This window comes from Myotis yumanensis, unplaced genomic scaffold (assembly GCF_028538775.1).
Source record: "Myotis yumanensis isolate MYYU_CA2020_CCGP unplaced genomic scaffold, mMyoYum1.0.hap1 SCAF_1, whole genome shotgun sequence".
In the NCBI taxonomy this organism is placed as follows: domain Eukaryota; kingdom Metazoa; phylum Chordata; class Mammalia; order Chiroptera; family Vespertilionidae; genus Myotis; species Myotis yumanensis.
The window spans coordinates 79,219,081-79,238,536 of record NW_027223752.1 but is presented as its reverse complement, the minus strand read 5'-3'; the positions used below and the strand labels follow the sequence as shown (position 1 = coordinate 79,238,536).

At 38.8% G+C, this 19,456-nt stretch overlaps 1 protein-coding gene across 4 annotated transcripts in view; it reads left to right on the top strand.

Annotated features, from left to right (window-relative positions):
• Positions 1-19,456, top strand: part of SLC12A6 (solute carrier family 12 member 6) — an 87,038-nt gene that overhangs the window by 16,190 nt on the left and 51,392 nt on the right. Inside the window, exon 1 of one of the 4 annotated variants that reach the window (XM_070425650.1) lies at positions 2,550-2,772. The exons of the other annotated variants lie outside the window; for them this stretch is intronic. Coding sequence (XP_070281751.1) covers positions 2,649-2,772 — 124 coding nt within the window. The 5' untranslated portion in view covers positions 2,550-2,648. Of the gene's footprint in view, positions 1-2,549; positions 2,773-19,456 lie in introns of those variants that run through there. 4 annotated transcript variants of the gene reach the window in all.

Below are 19,456 nucleotides of genomic sequence, written 5' to 3'. Positions count from 1 at the left end.
ATTAGAATTCAGTATTTGTTTACAGATCTCTTTCTTTTAAGGCAAACTTTATACAGTGAAATAAACACATTTTAATTGAACATTAGCTGAGTTTTGACAAATTTATACACCTGTGGAACTCTAAACTCTATCAAAATGTATAATATTATCATAACTTGGGAAGTTCTCTCAAGCCCCATCCCAGTTAATCACCTTCATCTCGCCAGAGGCAACCATTATCCTGTTTTTTTTTTGTACCATAGTTGAGTTTTGCCTGTTCTAAAACCTCATTAGTGGACTCTAATATTATGTACTCTTTTGTTTAAGGCTTCTTTCACATAGCATAATGTTTTTTAGTTTCATCCATATTGTTGCATGTCTCACTGATTTGTTCCTTTGTAGAGCTGAATAGTAATTCTTTGTATGAATATATCATAGTTACCTTACCCATTCTCCTGTGGAGTACACCTGGTTGTTTGCAGTTTTTGGCTATTAGTAATAAACTGCTATGGACATCCTTGTACAAGTCCTTTTATGGGAATATGTTTTCATTTAGGGGATGAATACCTAGAAGTGCACTTGATGGGTTATAGGGGAAAGTTCCAGACCCTTTCCAAAGTGGGTGAACCAGTTTACACCCCAGTAACCGTGTGTGAAAGTTCCTTTTGTTCACATTCTCTCCAAATTGGGTGTTGTCAGTCTTATCAATTTTAACCATTGTGGTGGTGGAGATATAGTGATACCTCATTGTGGTAGTTTATTGTAGCTAAAATAGCTATTTCTTACATCCCACCCTCTCTATCTAACCACTCCTCAGACATAGCACTTTACCACTTTCTCGCCCACAGTTTTTCTGTACTATAACTTTGTCTTCAATTTCTTTATGTCCCTTCACTTTTACTTATAGTCCACTGTAAGAGAGAACTATTTTAAAATTGCTGACCACTATGGTACCAAAGCTTCAAGTTAATAAACAAATTACTCCTGTCATAGATTAACAAGAATTTGTTACCTTCCTGCTTGTTTAGTTTGAGAAACGTTTTAGAAGGGAGAAAAGACAGGATAAAACTGTACAAGGCTTAGATGCACAAGCTGTACACAGATTCATAAACACAAGTCATTTTTTCCTGTCCATCAACTATAGATTAGCCATAACTCAACTCTTTTTAAAAACATCTATTTTTTTAATTGATTTTAGAGAGTTAGGGAGAGGAAGAAAGAAATAGAAACATCAATGATGAGAGAGAACCATTGATCTTGCATATCCCCAAGGGGGATGGAGCCCACTACCTAGGTATGTGCCCTGACTGGTATCGAACTGTTACCCCCTGGTTCATAGGTTGACGCTCAACCTCAGCCACACCAACCGGGCTAATTCAACTGTTTATAAGATAAATATGAAAAGCAAGATCCTACTGGAATACCCAGTGGCACTAAAATATTCAAGAATTTGGAACCCAGAATATACTATTGAAATCTTTGACAGTTTGGTAGTGTTTTAGGTTCCTTTGAATCAATTAGTAGAATAGCTACCTGAGTTGTAAGTATGGAAAAATCACCAGGTACTATACTACCACAACTGACTTAGATTCTTTCAATGATAAAAGTAGTTACAAAAGCTCAACAAGTCAAACTTTTCTCTTTCCCATATATAGAAATAAGTCTCAACCTTGGCTGCACCTTAGAACCACGGGGAGTCTGTTGCCCAGGCTCTACTTGAGAGCAATTAAATCAGAATATCTAGGACAGTGGTTCTCAACCTTGGCTGCACATTAGAATCACCTGGGAATCTTTTTAAAATCCTGATTTCTGGGCCTCATCCTCTGGAAATTCTGTTTCTTTGTTACTAATGTTGTAGCCTCACCCCATAACAAAGAAACAGAATTTCCGGAGAATGAGGCCCAGAAACCAGGATTTTAAAAAAGATTCCCAGGTGATTCTGATGTGCAGCCAAGGTTGAGAACCACTGATCTAGGATGAGACCCAGGCACCAGTGTTTTTTAAGTCTTCCCAGGTGATTCCAGTGTGCCCCCAAGATTACTAGCCAGTGCTATACAAGAACTCATCAAATGAAATTTAGGTAAGCATATGACTTTGTGCCCTCCCATGAAACGTCTTCTACGCTGCCTACCTACAAAGGTATTGGAAGTTTTTAAGCTGGGCTTCACCACTTACAAGCTCTGTGACTTTGGGCAAGTTCTTTAACCTGATGATTAAATGACATCATAATGAAAACTTTCTAGTGCAATGAAGAGCATAGAGTAAGTCTTTAACAACTATTGATTCCCTTCACTTTTAGAAGCGGCGCATATTTGAATGAATGTGGGTGAGCACACAGTAGGCTGTAGTGCATGAATTCTGCCCACTCCAGCTTTTGGCAGCTCTCGGAAAGGAAAGCTGCCTAAATAGTTCTTGGGATTCTTGAGCTTAATAACCATAAGCAAAGGGTGGAGTGCCAAGTGAAAGATAAATGCTGTGGAAGGCGTGTCTTCCAGTGTTCCACTCCCTCTAAGGTTGTTGATCACGTGAGCTGAAAGTACTTCCCTATTCCCAGCGTCAGTCTCCCTTAGGCAGTGTGTGAGTCTGAAAGGGACACGGCGAGGAAGGGGTGGGCGGAGTAGACTTGGAAGGAAGTTTAAATACAGAAAAAGCACAGGATTTCAACAACAATGCCACACTTTACCGTGACTAAGGTAGAGGACACTGAGGAGGAGGCAGCAGCTTCAGTCCCCCAAGAGGGGGAGACCAGCTTAGCAGAAATAAAAGCCGGGATTCAGCATTCAGATGAACCAGGTAAGTACTCAACTTGGGAGCTTTGGGAACTTAGAGGGTTTTTCGTGAGAGAAATGGTAACAAGTCAAAAGGCATCCTTCAGATGGAGAAAAAAATATTGTGGTTAAAGTGTTTTTCAATCAACTGTTTCACTCCCTTGTATATCTGATAACCTCTTTTCTCACATTCTGGTTTGTTTTTCCCCACAATGAGTTCTGTGTTCATTACCTACAGGTGAAATTGAATCGGTGGCAGTGTATGAAAGGAGTTTTCAAGCAAAAAGAAAGGCACAGTAAAAGTCAATTTATGAACAATTTAGAATTCACCTTTTGCTCAGACAGTTTAAATTATATCTGGAAAAGTACATAAAGACCAAGCATGGTTGGGTAGTTTTGTACAATGGACTTTGCACTTGTGACTTCTCAAGTTATTTAGCATTTTGCCTCAATTTACCAGTTAAACAGTAACTTAATAGTGAATGGTCTAAGAATTCTTTAATGAAAGAACAAAAGTACATTATGGTGACTAGCATAGTATTGGATTTAATAAATTTGATGAATGTGATTATCCCTATTTTATTTTAATAGTAACAGTTACACTTCCTGAGGGAATTGTGGTTTTGAATTTTTAAACATGCAATTAAAAGCTTGGTTAATATTATAGTATTAAATATAGTTGTAGTTTGAAGCCCTATTTTTAAGTCTGTAAATTTTATAAATTGTCAAAAACTTCTCTAGTGCGTTAATGAAGGCTAAGGAAATAATCTCTCAAAATTCCTTTTGATTTTAACTTTTCTCTACAGCGGTAACTCATCATAATTCCTTGCTATAAACAGCTGTTTACTCTCTCCTGTCTTATCAAGCCTTCTTGAATTTTTAAGAATCTTTAAAGATAAGGACTATCAAAAACAAATTTCCTTTTCTTTTTTTCTGTCTAGTGAGAGAATTTACTAGGGAAGATAAGAAAGTTTTATGGAAACTCTTGTCTGTCTGGTTACTTTCATTTTGCTGAATTGTCAGGGTGATAAGAAGTTGAAAGTTTAACCTACTTTGAACTAGAACCTGATTTTCCACCTCTTTAGCCCAAAGAAGAAGTTAGGTTCTCCTTCAGAATTGTGTGTTTGAAGCTACACTGTCTGAGTTGTTTATGTTTGCTGCCCTTAAATTTTAATCTTTTTAGGCACTTGTCTTTGCTATTCTTCATTAATTTCACAAAATGCAAACAAGTGAAGTCTATCTGTATCTTATTTCATCTCTCATTGTTTTTTGTCTCCTCTTCACCATCTGTTTTACTATTTCATCTTTACTCGTGCCGCAGTGTTTGAGGAAACTTGCTGTATTCAGATTAGAACAGTGTTGAAGTCATTTAATCTATTATCAGTCACCTAGAAAAGCCATAAACATTTTTTTTATAGCAACCAACTCTGTAATAAGTGACATTGCTAGGCTTAATTTATTTTCTTCCATGGTAATTGTTTTGGACAAGGAAGAGGTGACAGATATAATCTAACTTGAATTTAATAGGTTTTTTATTGGCGTTTTCCATGACAGCCCAGAAAGTGTCCACTTGAATGAACTATTGTTTGGTAAGTGAACAACTGATGGGAATACATTACCTAAATTGTATTTATCTTTATTGTAGGGTTAAATTAGAGGGGAAGAAGGTGGGAATGTATACGGGAATAACCTGAAAGTTGTGTTGTTTTTTACTTAGGAGTAGGATATTCTCTTTTAAAAAAATATATATATTTTTATTGGTTTCAGAGAGGAAGGAAGAGGGAGAGAGATAGAAATATCAACGATGAGTTTGATGGGCTGCCTCCTGCACGCCCCCTACTGGGCATTGAGCCCACAACCCAGGCATGTGCCCTTGACCGGAATTGAACCCGTTACCCTTCAGTCCACAGGTCAATGCTCTACCCACTGAGCCAAGCCAGCTAGGGCAGGAGTAGGATATTCTTGAGGATAGATGGTGTTTCTGGAGTAGTTGCCTGAGATGCATTTTGTTCGTCTGAGTTAAAATATCCTAAATTGATTGTGGCTTTTTGCAAGCACTTATAATATGAGCCATTTATGTAACCAGTTGTTTTGTTTTTCATTGAGTGTTTTTCTTTTAATATATTTTTATTGATTTCAGAGAGGAAGAGAGAGGGAAAGAGAGATAGAAACATCAGTGATCAGCCCAGCCCATGTGGCTCAATGGTTGAGTGGTCGCCCAGGAACCAAGAGGTCACCAGTTCAATTAAAGGTCAAGGAACATGCTCAGTATACGGGCTCGATCCCCAGTGGGGGTGTATGCAGAGGCAATCGAACCACGATCTCCTGGCTTAACCACTGAGTCATGCCGGGTGGACGAGTGTTTTTTTTCTTTTTATAATGAAAAATATGGAGAGAAAAAATACGTAGTGTCATATAAATTGAACATATTTAAAAACCAGATCATTCTTTAAATAAATTTTAAAATGTGTTTTTTAAAAGATGAGATTTACTTGAACTAGACACGTAATTTGAGATAAAATATAAACTAACTTTAGCCCTGGCCAGTTTTGCTCAGTGGATAGAGCATTGGCCTGTGGACTGAACGGTCCCGGGTTCGATTCCAGTTAAAGGCACATGCCGGGGTTACAGCCTTGATCCCCAGTCGGGGGCGTGCAGGAGGCAGCTGATCAGTGATTCTCTGTCATCATTGATCTTTCTATCTCTCCCTTCCTCTCTGAAATCAATTTAAAAATAATAAAAAGAAAACTATGAAAAAAACATACATATAGAAACTAATTTTAAAAAGAAATATATTAATCCCTGCCATTCTAGTTGCCAGAAGGCTAATCTATTAGAACCCTGCTTAAGTTTGGTTTTGAAGGGAAAAGCAGAAACTCAAACATTCACGACTGTTTTTCTTTTCCCCAGTCCAGTTTCTGTGCCCCATCCTGTGTTTTCTCAGCAACTTGTCTACAGAATTAGCACGTATCACCTATTTACTTCTCTCTCTCACAATAGACTGACTATAGATTCCTTGAGGGCAGAGACTTTGTGGGATCATTTTTGTATCTTCAGGTGAATTGGACAGAACAGGCAATTTGCTCACCAAACACAAATATCATGCTAGGTGTTGTACTTTTTCCCTAAGGCTACAAATGCATAGGAAGTATAAGTTCTGCACTAAAGGCAGCAGAATGGTTTTAGAGCCAGAGATATGGCTTTGAATTCTAGTCCTACTAATTATTACTAATTAGGAGAAGTGGTAATTTGTATTATTATGTGAATGACTTTGGGCAAGTTATTTAACTTCTCTAAGGCTTACTTTACTCATTGATAAAACAAAAGGAATAACAGTATGTACGTATTTCACAGGGTGGTTAAGAATTACATGGGAAAATGAATATAAGCACTGAACATATGTGACACACGGCACTCAAAAATAAGAGCAACCTTTGCCCTGGCTCAGTTGGTTAGGTGTCATCCCCTGCACCCAAGGGTTGCCAGTTGGATTCCAGGTCCAGGTTTCAGGCTCGAGCCCCAGTGGGTGGCATGCAGGAGGCAGCCTATATGTTATTCTCTCACATCAGTGTTTCTCTTTCTCCTCTTCCTTCCTCCCTCTCTAAAAATCAAAATCTTGGGGGGGGGGAAATAAGAGCAACCTCTTACTTATTAGTACATTGTAGTTAGTGGTTTAATTAGAACAAAAAGAAACTGTTTTGGATAACAGATGATGAAGAGAATAATGATATGTGGAGAGGACCCGAACCGGTATCTCAGAGGATGGGACACAACTGATTCTTGAAGGGAGGTCTAGAGAATTAGGTTACAACAATAGGAGCACTTAAGAAGGTATGACAGGAAGGTGGAGAGCATGTGGGAAACAAAAGTTTAAGGTAGTTAGCACACTGGGCATGGGTAAAGATAGCTAAGAGAAGTGTTACCAACTTCATCCTCTCCCTACTCTGTGAGAATACTAGGTGTTATTGCCATTTTAGAGATAAACTGAGGCTGTGGACAGTCATTTGCCTCAGGCTACATGAGGAGTAGTGGCAGAGCCAGCAGTCAAACTTCTAAGTTGTTTTTTCAACACCACTAAGGAGCACGCCTGCTGTATGTTCCAGTAGCTAAGTTACCATGTATTGCACCTTCTAGGAATTTTAATAGCAATGGCATTGAATTTAATCAAAAGCTTTTCAACATCTAGTTTTCTTTCTTTTATCTATTAACATTGAATTATATTAATAGAGTTTCTGATGTTGAACCACTTTTATATCCCTAAAGTTGAATTTACTTTGTCATAATGCATTTTAATTTTTAATATTTTCTTTTAAAAATGTTTTATTGAATTTATTGGGGTGACATTGGTTCCTAATATTATATAGGTTTCAGGTGCAAAATTCTATAATACATCATCTGTATATGGTATTGTGTGTCTACCACCCCAAGTCAAGCCTCCTTTCATCACCATTTATTCCTCCCCCTGCCACACACACACACACACACACACACACACACATTCTTATCTGTCTCTCCCCACCCCTTTTTCCCTCTGGTATCACCATACTGTTTGTCTGTGAAGGTTTTTTGTTGGTTTTTTTTTTGCTTAATCTTAACCTTCACCTTTTCACCCATCCCCCACCCCCAAACCCCTTCCCCTCTGACAGCTGTCAGTCTGTTCTCTGTATCTATGAGTCTGTTTCTCTTTTGTTTGTCAGTTTATTTTGTTCATTAGATTCCACTTATAAGTGAAATCAGATAGTACTTGACTTTCTCTGACTGGCTTATTTCACTCAAACTTCTAAGTTTTACGTGCTTCCCATCACATCATGATGCCAAGTCCTAGCTTTTTAAGAATAACCGAAAGTGTCCTAGCCAGGTAGCTCAGTTGGTTGGAGTGTTGTCTCATGCACCAACAAGGTTGCGGGTTCAATTACTGGTCAGGACACATATCTAGGTTGTGGGTTCAATCCCCAGTCAGGGCACTTATGGGAGGCAACCAATCAATGTTTCTCTCTCCCTGCCCAATGGGATCAAACCCCATCCTAGGTATGTGCCCTGACTGGGAGTCAAACCCGAAACCTTATGGTATATGGTATGATGCTCCAAACAACTGAGCCACTTCAGCCAGGGCTATATATATATTTTTTTATTATGGAAAATTTCAAACGCAAAAGTTCAGTGACTTTCTGTTGGTGTTCTTTATTTTTAGATGTTCTCTATATTTAGGGATATCAGCCTTTTGTGATGTAAGTTGCAAATATTTTTCCAAGTCAATATTTCTTTTAAAGTATTATTGAGGTATAATTTGCATACAGTAAACCACACATATTTAATGTGTACAGTTTAATGAGTTTTGAAATGTGTACATTCCCCTGAAACAGTGATCATAATCAAGATGATAAACATTTCCATCACCTCCAGAAGTTTCCTTGTGCCTGTTATGACCCACTCACCTAATTCCCTGGTCCCCAGGCAATCACTGATCTGCTTTCTGTCACTATACATTCATTTGCATTCCCCAGAATTTTATGTGAGTGATATCATACTCTCTTTTGTCTGTCTGCTTTTATACAGCATAATTATTTTTAGATTTATCCATCTAGTGTATATCCTTTAAATTCTACTTACATTAAGGTCTTTATTATTTCTCAGAACTTAATATTTAGGGCCATAGTTGATAATGTTACAAACCACAGATATTTGCACCTCACAGAGGCTTTTAAAATTTTTGACTTATTTGCCAAGATTTGAATGTTTTTAGGATTAGTCTGTAAACAGGACTTACTTTTCAGAGAGGGTTCTGGGAAGGAAGGTGAAGTCTCACTATTTCTCTGTTCCTGACTCCAGCCTCTGTTTGCCTCCCTTGAGCCAAATGACCCCTTGATCCAATGAACAGTTAGGTGTAAGGGAAGCCTGGGCATGTGGGCGCCCTGTTGGGGAGCTGGCCCAGGTCATATTCCTCAGAGAGAACAAGTTGGACAAGAGAACAGGCTGGATAAGAGCCTGGGGATGAGGATAAGAGTGGCAGGTATAGGAAAGAGCTTGGCTTGATAGAGATCCATGGATTGCTGTGGGGAAAGAGAAAGGGAAAAAGCAAGGGAACTCACTATCCCTGAGGCTAGGAGATGTAAGGAGACCTGAGGCTTCCTCCTGGGTCTCAGCAGGGCTGGCAGCTTGCCTGCTACACTGCCTGCCTATGGGGGTAAACACCGCGTGCCTTTCTGTTCCCTGGAGACTGTTCCCACTGTGGTCCTTCAACAACGAAACCTAAGCTCCTCTGAGGTAGCAAAGAAAACAACCTATCGGGGAAGCCAGGCAACCAGAAAGAGAAAAATAACAGAATAAACAATGTGTTGGACCAGCTGAATAGAAATGCTGGAGAAGACAGTAGCTTGAATATGAAAATAATAAATAATAGGAGCATTTAAGGAGGTTCAAGTATAAAAAAAGACTTTATTGAGCAAAAATATGATTTCCTAGCTAAATACTTCCTGCTTCATGACTCTTAATCCATGCATACACACCTTTTTTTACTATCTCCACTGAAATGTAAAAGCAGGAACTTTGTCTCTTATATACATTGCTGATCTGTTATCAACATCCAATGTCTACAACACTGTCTTGCACATAGTAAGCAACCAGTACATAATTATTGAATAAGAAATGAATGAAAGAATATGATCATGTATTGGCCTGGAAGATCAAGTGGAAGAAATATCAAAGCACAGAGGCAAATATACAAAGAGATTAAAATTTAAAAAAAGGTAAGAGCCCCACTGGTGTGGCTAAGTGGTTGAGGGTTGACCCAAGAATCAGCAGGTCACAGTTCGGTTCCCAATCAATGATTCTGATCATTGATGTTTCTTTTTTTTAAATCCTCACCTGAGGATATTTTTCCATTGATTTTCTTTGGAGAGAGTGAAAGAGAGAGGGAAAGACAGAGAAATATCGAAGTGAGAGAAAGACATTGATTGCTTGCCTCGTGCATGAGTCCCGACCAGGGCCTGGGCCAGGGAGGAGCCTGTAACTGAGGTTGACCAGAATCAAACCCAGGACCCTTCAGTCTGCAGGCCTACTCTCTGTCCACTGAGCCAAACCGGCTAGGGCTTATTGATGTTTCTATCTCTCCCTTCCTCTCTGAAATCAAGAAAACTATTTTTTAAAATCTAGTTAAGCCGAAACCGGTTTGGCTCAGTGGATAGAGCGTCAGCCTGCGGACTGAAAGGTTCCAGGTTCGATTCCGGTCAAGGGCATGTACCTGGGTTGCGGGCACATCCCCAGTAGGAGATGTGCAGGAGGCAGCTGATCGATGTTTCTCTCTCATCGATGTTTCTAACTCTCTATATCTCTCCCTTCCTCTCTGTAAAAAATCAATAAAATATATTTTTAAAAAATCTAGTTAAAAAAAAAAAAGATAAGAGACTTGGAGAATAGATTCAGGACACCTAACGTGGCTAATGTAATTTCCTGAGTTAAAGACTTCATTGCATAGAGTAAAGTTTCAGGGAAGATCAGTGATAGAAAACATAAACCTAGAGTTATCCTAGTAAAATGTTTGAGCTCCAAGGATTCATCTTAGAAGCTTCCAGATAGAATTTATTATACCTATAAAGTATCAGACTGGCATCAGAATTGTAATCCACACTGGAAATTAGGAGATAGTGGAAGAGTATCCACAGATTACCAAGAGAAAAAATAATCCAAATCCATATTCTCAGTGAAGACACCATCCCCCTACAAGTGGGAAATACAGTACAAATATACAAAAATACAGATATTTCCTCTGAGAATATTTAAGAAAGGTTTTTAATAAGTGAGCCAGAACAGAGATCACAAGATGAAAGGGATAGAAATAGTTGAAAATGACACTCTGTGGGTATGTGTTATGTCAATGCTAAGTAAGGACTCTAACCAAAATGGACATACTTTAGGGAACAACTTAATAATATTTATGATGTAAACGTACTAAATAACTCAATGGGAAAAAACCCTCAAAAGTGTGGGAGGAAAAAGGTAAAAGCTTTCCAAATGGAGATGAGGAGAGGAAAAAGTGCCAATAGGCACATAGAAAGCTGCTCAAAATTATTCGCCATTAGGGAAATGCACATCAAAACCACAATGAGGTATCACCTCGCATCCACTAGGAAGGCTTTAATAGAAGAGATTGACAATAACAACTGTTGACGAGGATATGGAAAAACTGAAACCCTCATACACTTCTGGTAGGAACAAAATGTTACAGCCACTTTGGAATACAGTTTGGCAGTTCCTCAAAAAGTGAAACATAGCCCTAACCGGTTTGGCTCAGTGGATAGAGCGTCGGCCTGTGGACTGAAGGGTCCCAGGTTCGATTCCGGTCAAGGGCATGTACCTTGGTTGCAGGCACATCCCCAGTAGGGAGTGTGCAGGAGGCAGCTGATCGATGCTTCTCTCTCATCATCGATGCTTCTCTCTCATCAATGTTTCTAACTCTCCCTCTCCCTTCCTCTCTGTAAAAAAATCAATAAAATATATTTTTTAAAAAAAGTGAAACATAGAGCTACCCTATGACCCAGCAATTCTCCTAGATATATACACAAATGAAATGAGAATAAACGTCCACACAAAAACTTGTACAGGAATATTCATAGCATTATTCATAATAGCCAGAAAAAGATAGAAACAACCCACATGTCCACCAACTGATGAGTTAATTAATAAAATGTGGCATATTTGTATAATGGAATATTATTTGCCAATAAAAATACATGAAGTACTGATAACATGCTACAATGTGGATGAACCTTGAAATAATCTATAGAAAATAGATTAGGGGTTACTTTGGATTGGCAAGGCGACGGAGTGAGATGGAGCTTGACTGCTAGTGGGTACAGGGTTTCTTTTAGAGGGGGACCAAATTCTAAAATTAGATTGTGAATATATTAAGAAACATTGTGAATATATTAAGAAACATTGAATACTAAATGGTAAATTATCAAAGCATTGTATATGTGCATGTGTATATACACATACTGTACATACACACCAAAAACAATATTTAAAAAATTTTCACTATATATACTAGTATATACCATAGTTTTTACTTTTTTGTATGAAAATTTAGAAAGATGTTAAATTTAGCTTTCATTGAGCAGTTAATATTTCACCATGACATGAAATCAATACAGGCTTTTAAAATATCACAAATGTGCCCTAGCCGGTTTGGCTCAGTGGATAGGGCATCAGCCTGCAGACCAAAGGGTGCCGGGTTTGATTCCAGTCAAGGGCACATACCTTGGTTGCAGGTTCCTCCCTGGTCGGGGCTCATGCAGGAGGCAATCAGTTGATGTGTTTCTCTCACTTTGATGTTTCTCTCTGTCTTTCCCTCTCTCTTCAACTCTCCCTAAAAATCAATGGAAAAATATCCTTAGGTGAGGATTAACAATAAATAAATATATCACAAATGTTTATCATTTCGTCTTAGCCCCTATAATGCAAAGCTTTAGCTCCTTAGTTCCTTAGCTCTTTAGCTTCATTGAATTTGAGCGTTTGGGTCAATTTCCTCCCCTCCTTGTTAAGGAGGTAGTCTACATGGTCAGGCCTTATTCTTCCAAAATCATCTTAAAATGAAGGAAGCATGAAATATGTTTGCTAAAATGCATGAAGAATAATTTTCATCATTTATAAGCCAAAGAAGGACATAAGGTATCAACAATATTCTTGAATGTTTGCAGTAATTCCCAAATCCTTTTTTCTGTTACTTCTTGGTGAGATTTTTCTGTTTTTTTTCTCTTAACTGTGCAAGTACTGCCCTCTCCTAGCATTTGTACTTTTCTTGGCTAATCAGTTTGTGGATTTGGCCCAAGAAACTGTCTTTATGTTTATGTTATGCTGTGGACTTTATTAAATCTGCTTTCTGCTATTATGCTTGCTATGTTCCAAGTGTTAAATAGACTGGGCATTGAAATCAAAACTGTCTTCATCACAGATAAGTTTTTCAACTTCCAGTGAATACTCCCATATATCTAGGAAGAGTTTTAACAAAACTTAGTCACTCAAATAAGTTCAGAACATACTTTACATCCTATTCATTTTCTTTATGCAAATCTGAAGCCCAAACAAAACAAACAACAACAAAAGTGTCCTTATAGCCCTGGCTGGTTTGGCTCAGTGGATAGAGCGTCGGCCTGAGGACTGAAGAGTCCCAGGTTCAATTCCAGTCAGGTTCATTTAAAATAAAAATAAAAAGTGTCCTTTTAAGAACATTTCTCATGCTTGGTACATCCTATTAAACAGCACTGGTTTCCTCAAGGGCCTCTATTAATCTAATGCTTATACTTAGCATACACACCAGAATTTGAAGGATATTATTAATCAAGTACCCAGTATTGATGGCAGATCTACCTGTACCTCCTAGTGTCTCCTACCTCTTTTTTTCTATCTGGAACCCAATCTCCTAGTACTATCAGTTCCACCTCTTCCAACATTGGACTGTCTCCTCTCTGCACTAGAGTGGGCCCCTGCTGCAAGAGATGGCCTTCAGTGGTCTGTACATGACTCATATAACTCTGGTCCTGGTTCTTGGTTTATTCAAGCTTCAGCTACATGCCTACTGGCTGCTGTTGTCTTACCATCTTTTTGTTAAACCAAGACAGATGGATCAGAGGGAAGATTGCTAAATGAATTCTCTTCAGTTCCTTCATGACTTGTGTATAGTATTCTCTGCTCCCATAGGCATGTTTGGCTCTGCATTTTCACCACTTCTACCTTCATGAACTTCCTTATCCTTTTAGAGTCTAGATTTGTTGGGGGAAATTGGCATGACAGCGTTACAGTCAGTTCTTTCAATGATTTTCCCCGCCTCTGATTCCTTCTGTGGTTGCACTTTCTCCTGTTCGCTAGTATTTCCAGGGCTTAATTCTCAGCTCCTCTCTTTTTATATTGACTTTTAGGAAAGTTTATCCTTTTATCTTCAACTCTTATGGTGTTTTTTATTTGTTTGTTTTTTGTTAATCCTCACCTGAGGATATTTTTTCCATTGCATTACAGAGAGTGGACGGGGAGGGAGGGAGGAAAAGAGAGAGAAACATCAATGTGAGAGACACATTCATTGGTTGCCTCCCGCATGCGCCCCAACAGGGAGCAGGGAGCGAACCCACAACCCAGTTACATGCCCTTGACCAGGAATCGAACCCTTGACCCATCGGTGCATTGTCTAATGCTCTAACCACTGCGCACACCAGCCAGAGCTCAACTATTACGTTTTGATGATGACTTTGAAATCATTATTTACAGCATTAACATTTTGTTGAAACTAGTCCTGATTTTCTATCTCTGGGTCTTTTTCTTTGAAATCACTTCACATCAGTCAATTATTTAACAAACAAGTATTGAACATTTTATAGTGTGTACAAAGCTCTATAGTGTGTACAGAGGTTACAAAAAGTTGTTATTGTCACAGAAACATTAAATAAAGGTCTTGCCCTCACAGCACTTATAATCCCAGATTGACTCACAAGGCTTTCTCTCATTCTCTCTCTTTAAAAAAATTGTTTGTTTACTTTCCTCCTTTCATTCTGAATCTTGGCAGTTGTGTTGCTGGTGGTGGGGAGGAGGGCATATGTCGCAGCTATGAAAATTGGTGCCACAATTTTCCAGCCTCAGCTGTGCTGTTAACACTATTCAGAATTTCTTCTACGTGATTCTAGTTAGCCTCTTTTCTCTAAGTTTCTCGCAAAACTTTTAAAATGCTCCTTAAGCTCCCCCTCTTCCATTCCGTTATAGTTAGCATGACTGAACTACTTCACAGAAATTTCCAAAATGCCTCTTCCCAAATTCTTACCAACACCTGTATTCACACCTATCCTTTACCCTCTTCCTTCTTATTCAGTTTTCATCTGTAGAGCTGTGCTATAGAGCCTTTCTTGCCTCCCCTCTCCTGTGTTTTCTACTATTTTATTGATTCCTTTGCCTCAATATATTAAAATACTAGATGGTTCTATCTCCTCCTGTCTCTCCCTCTCTTTTCCTCTGTCTTTAACACATTAAGCGCCCTGGCAGTCACAGGTGACTGACATTATACTTTCTGTCCGGAAGACAAAACAGGCTGGGCGCATAACGTGTTAACCAATTGTTGTTCATTTAGTCTCCCAAATATTTCTCAAATCTCTCCTCTCCATCCTCATTGCTGCTACACTAATTTATGTTAGTCCTTTGTCACTTCTTGTCTAGGCTCCTAAAGCCACCCATTACAGTAACTACCATATGAAATTTTCTCAAATGTAAATGTCATCCTTTTATTTTCCCATTTAAAACCCTGTAATGTTTTCCCATTGCCCACTGAATCAAGTCTGTACTGCTTAGTAGGTCATACATGTTCCTTCCTGATCTAGAACATCTCAACTTAACAGCCTTCTTGTCTATCCGTCTTTTATACATACTGCACTCCAGATAAAAGAAATGTTCTTGAAAGTCTGTTTCCACATATTTGTTCCATCTTCCTGGAATGTCCTTTCCTGCACTTACCAAGCACTTACTTTTCTTTTAAGACTGAGCTCAAACATCACTTCTTCCTTAGTGGCTTTTCCATTACATTTTCCAGGAAAAGTAATGTAATGTACATACTTCCATATCTCTTTGTCTATATCTCTAATATAGTACTATAATCACCCTGATGTAATTGAGTTAATAATAACAGCTACCTATTGCTGCTATTTTAGACACCATGCTAGAGATGCTTGTTAGCATGTGGGTAAATTACAGTGGTCTCATAATGCGCAAGCCTGTCTGTCTCTAATAAAGCTGGCATTCATTTCACTTTGCATATTGCACTCACATATCCTTACCTGAAATACTGCTCTCATTTGTAGACTTCTACTTAGAATTTCAAAACTGGGGTTTTGAGTTCTACATGATTTTTCAGGTTTTTTACAAAGTTCTACTTAGAGCCCACACTGCCTTGATCCATATTGTTCTGCTCCTTCTTGGGCCTTTGCAGCACTAAAGGCTATACCACAGGTTACTGGCTCTACCACCTTGGGCAAAGCAGTTTGGCTCTCTCAGAGCTAGTTTGGGAAAGGGGAATGATTCTTCCTCACAGGGTCACTATGAAGATTTGGTATGATGGAGGTAGGAAATTTTACCTAAATTAAGTCATTCAGAGACTACCTTTATAATCTTCCCCGTTTTGTGTGTCATCTTTGCATTAATTTAATATTTTTTCTTAGATTGAGTCACTGATTTTCTGGGGCTTTTTATAAAGGAAACTTGCACTAAATGAAATGCCGGCATGCTTGCCATAAATAGAGTATAAACTAAAAATAAATGTGATGCAAATGATATTAATCTAGCTAGATACTATTGCCATGCAGAGGCTCTGAGCCTGTTAAAAAAAGAGAGCATCAAGTTTTGAAGAAATGTTCAAGATATTCTAGCACAGACGTAAAAGTATAATATTTGATAAAGTCCTTTGACTCTGCATTAACAGAGTTAATGGCAGAGGTGTAGAGAGATGGTGAAGGTGGAATCATATCCTGATCATCTAAACTCAAGAGTTAGAACCTACCAAGACATTTAGAACAAAATGAATATAATACACTTTTTAAGGTAAAAATTACAACAAGTACTTATGAATACATGTATTCTAGAAGTAATCAAAAGTATAAAAATAACAGAAATAAAATAGTCTGGTTACTAAACTTTTTCAAATATCAAAAACAGAATCATATTTGCTGTTCTATGTGGATGACCTTTATCTCTTCCTACTTTCTCTACCCTTTCTGACTCTGTATTAGCTTTCATATCACTTGAGTTTCCCTTACCCTTCTCATGTCCTGTGGGAAGCAGGGCACCTTGTCTGACTGGGGTATATTTGTATGATATTTTTATGGCTAGAGGCCTCACTTCAAGTTTCTGGTTAGATGTCACATTATCTAATAGACCTTTTTATTTTATTTTTATTTTTTTAAAATATATTTTTATTGATTTCAGAGAGGAAGGGAGAGGGAGAGATAGAGATAGAAATGTCAGTGATGAGAGAGAATCATTGATCGGCTGCCTCCTGCATGCTCCACACTGGGGATTGTGCCCTTGACTGGAATCAAACCCGGAACCCTTAAGTCCACAGGCCGATGCTCTATCCACTGAGCCAAACCAGTGAGGGCTGAGAGACCTTTTTAAACTTGGTATCAAAACCAGCACAGAAACCACCCCCCACTAATTCTCTCTTCTCTTCCTCTGCTTTCTTGTTTGTTTATTATTATTCTTCACATATAATGTAGTTTGTTGTTTATTGTTTGTGTCTTCTCCACAAACATGTAAGCTCTTTGATGGTAGGGATTTTGTTATTTTAGAATAGTGCTTCACATGTGGAAGATACTAAATAATATTGAATAAATGAAGGAAAAGGACTACAAATTTTAAAGTAACATGGACATTAAGTTTGCAGATTAACTCATGAGCTCTGCTTCCAGAAGATAGCACCCTCACACCTTTTACCATCTTTACTACATTCATTATCATACCTTCCTAAGATTCCTGCAGTAGGCTCCTAATTGGTTCCCCGTTTCTATTCTTGCATCCTCCACAGACCATTCTCCAACCAGCAGCTCCATCTTTTATTTAGTTTTTATTTTTATTTTTTAATTTAAATCATTTTTATTTTTCAATTATAGTTGATATACAGTAATATATGTTTGTCTTTTAATTCTTTTCTTTTTTTAATATTTCAAGGAAAATGATTTTAAATATAATGTTACATGCAATAAACATTAATATTTCAAGAAAAAAAAGGATTTTAAGTATAATAATATTACCAAAACTGTACTAACATAATGATATCACAAAGTTGTAGGAAATATTAAAAATCTGCAAATAACAGGATTACTTCTATTCTAGAATGTTTTCCCCCTCTGGCTCTATTTTTGTTCATCAGTTTATATTGTTCATTATATTCCACAAATGAGTGAGATCATGTGATATTTATCTTTCTCTGACTGGCTTATTTCTTTTTTTTTTTTTTTTTTTTTTTTAATATATTTTATTGATTTTCTACAGAGAGGAAGGGAGAGAGATAGAGAGAGTTAGAAACATCGATGAGAGAGAAACATCGATCAGCTGCCTCCTGCACATCTCCCACTGGGGATGTGCCCGCAACCCAGGCACATGCCCTTGACCGGAATCGAACCCGGGACCCCTCAGTCCGCAGGCCGACGCTCCATCCACCGAGCCAAACCAGCTTCGGCTGACTGGCTTATTTCACTTAGCATAATGCTCTCCAGTTCCATCCATGCTGTTGCAAATGGTAAGAGTTTCTTCTTTTTTACAGCAGCGTAGTATTCCATTGTGTAGATGTACCACAATTTTTTAATCCACTCATCTGCTAATGGGCACTTAGGCTCTTTCCAAATCTTAGCTATTGTAAATTGTGCTGCTATGAACATAGTGGAGCATATATCCTTTCTGATTGGTGTTTCTAGTTTCTTGAGATATATTCCTAGAAGTGGGATTACTGGGTCAAATGGGAGTTCCATTTTTAGTTTTTTGAGGAAACTCCACACTGTTCTCCACAGTGGCTGCACCAGTCTGCATTCCCACCAGCAATGCACGAGGGTTCATTTTTCTCCGCATCCTCGCCAGCACTTGTCACTTGTTGATTTGTTGATGATAGCCATTCTGATAGGTGTGAGATGGTACCTCATTGTTTTGATTTTCATCTCTCAGATGAGAAGTAAACTCTTAATATCTTTTAAAAATTTTATGCTTTGGGGAGATTAAAAACAGAGGCAGAGTAGGATGCTGCAGGGACATGCTCCCAGGAACAAGGTGGAATTACAACTGAAATACAGAAAGGCTTCCTGAATAATCAACGGAAAACTCACAGGAGAGAGCCCTGATACCCAAGGACCAAAGGTGGAGACTGCATAGAGACTGGTAGGAGGAACAGAGGTGTGAAAGGGCTGACCGGGCACCCACAGACGGCAACTGATGTCCTGCAGAGATATCTCAGCTGTGGGCGGGGGGGGGGGGGGGAGCGAGGGGTTGGGGGGGTGCCACTGAGAACTCTGGGATCTAATCCTGAAGCTGGGCTCCCCAGCAGAGAGCACCAAATCTGAGGAGGGTACCCACATAACATCTAGCTGTGAAAAGCAGTGGGGTGCTGTCTGCCAGGGAGTGGCAGCGAAAGTTCGGGCACCCTCTCGAAGGGCTAACACACAAAAATTCCCCGTGGAGCCACCCACCTTGTGCTCTAGCAGAGGGAGGGTGAAGTGGACTAGAGCTGTGAGAGCAGAACCCAGGACTGGGGACTCGGGATAGAGCTCAGAAGGCAGACACCCCAAATTTCCTGGACTGAGCCATTCCCTCACACAGCAGAGGACATCTTTCCCACATTGATAACTGCTTTTCCTGAGGGGAAGACAGTCGACACACCCTATTGGAAAACACCTTTCTCTGAGGCCACTTAAGAGATTAAAAGTAACAATTAGCCTCCAGACAGAAATAACTGCCCCACCCTGTTGAAAAAAAACTCTCTCCATACCTGAGGACGATTGCCTGGAAGCAATTCAAGTTGGAATCCTATTAGTCTGTAAACAGAGGCGGTCTCTGGAGGCTTTGAGTCTTCGCCTGATCCAATAGTCAGAAACTGCCTTTAACACTGTCCTGCACTAGAGATTGAGAGGTGTATAGGATCTACCTAATTATTATATAGGAGCTAATACATCGTCACAAACCCAAACAGACAACCAAAA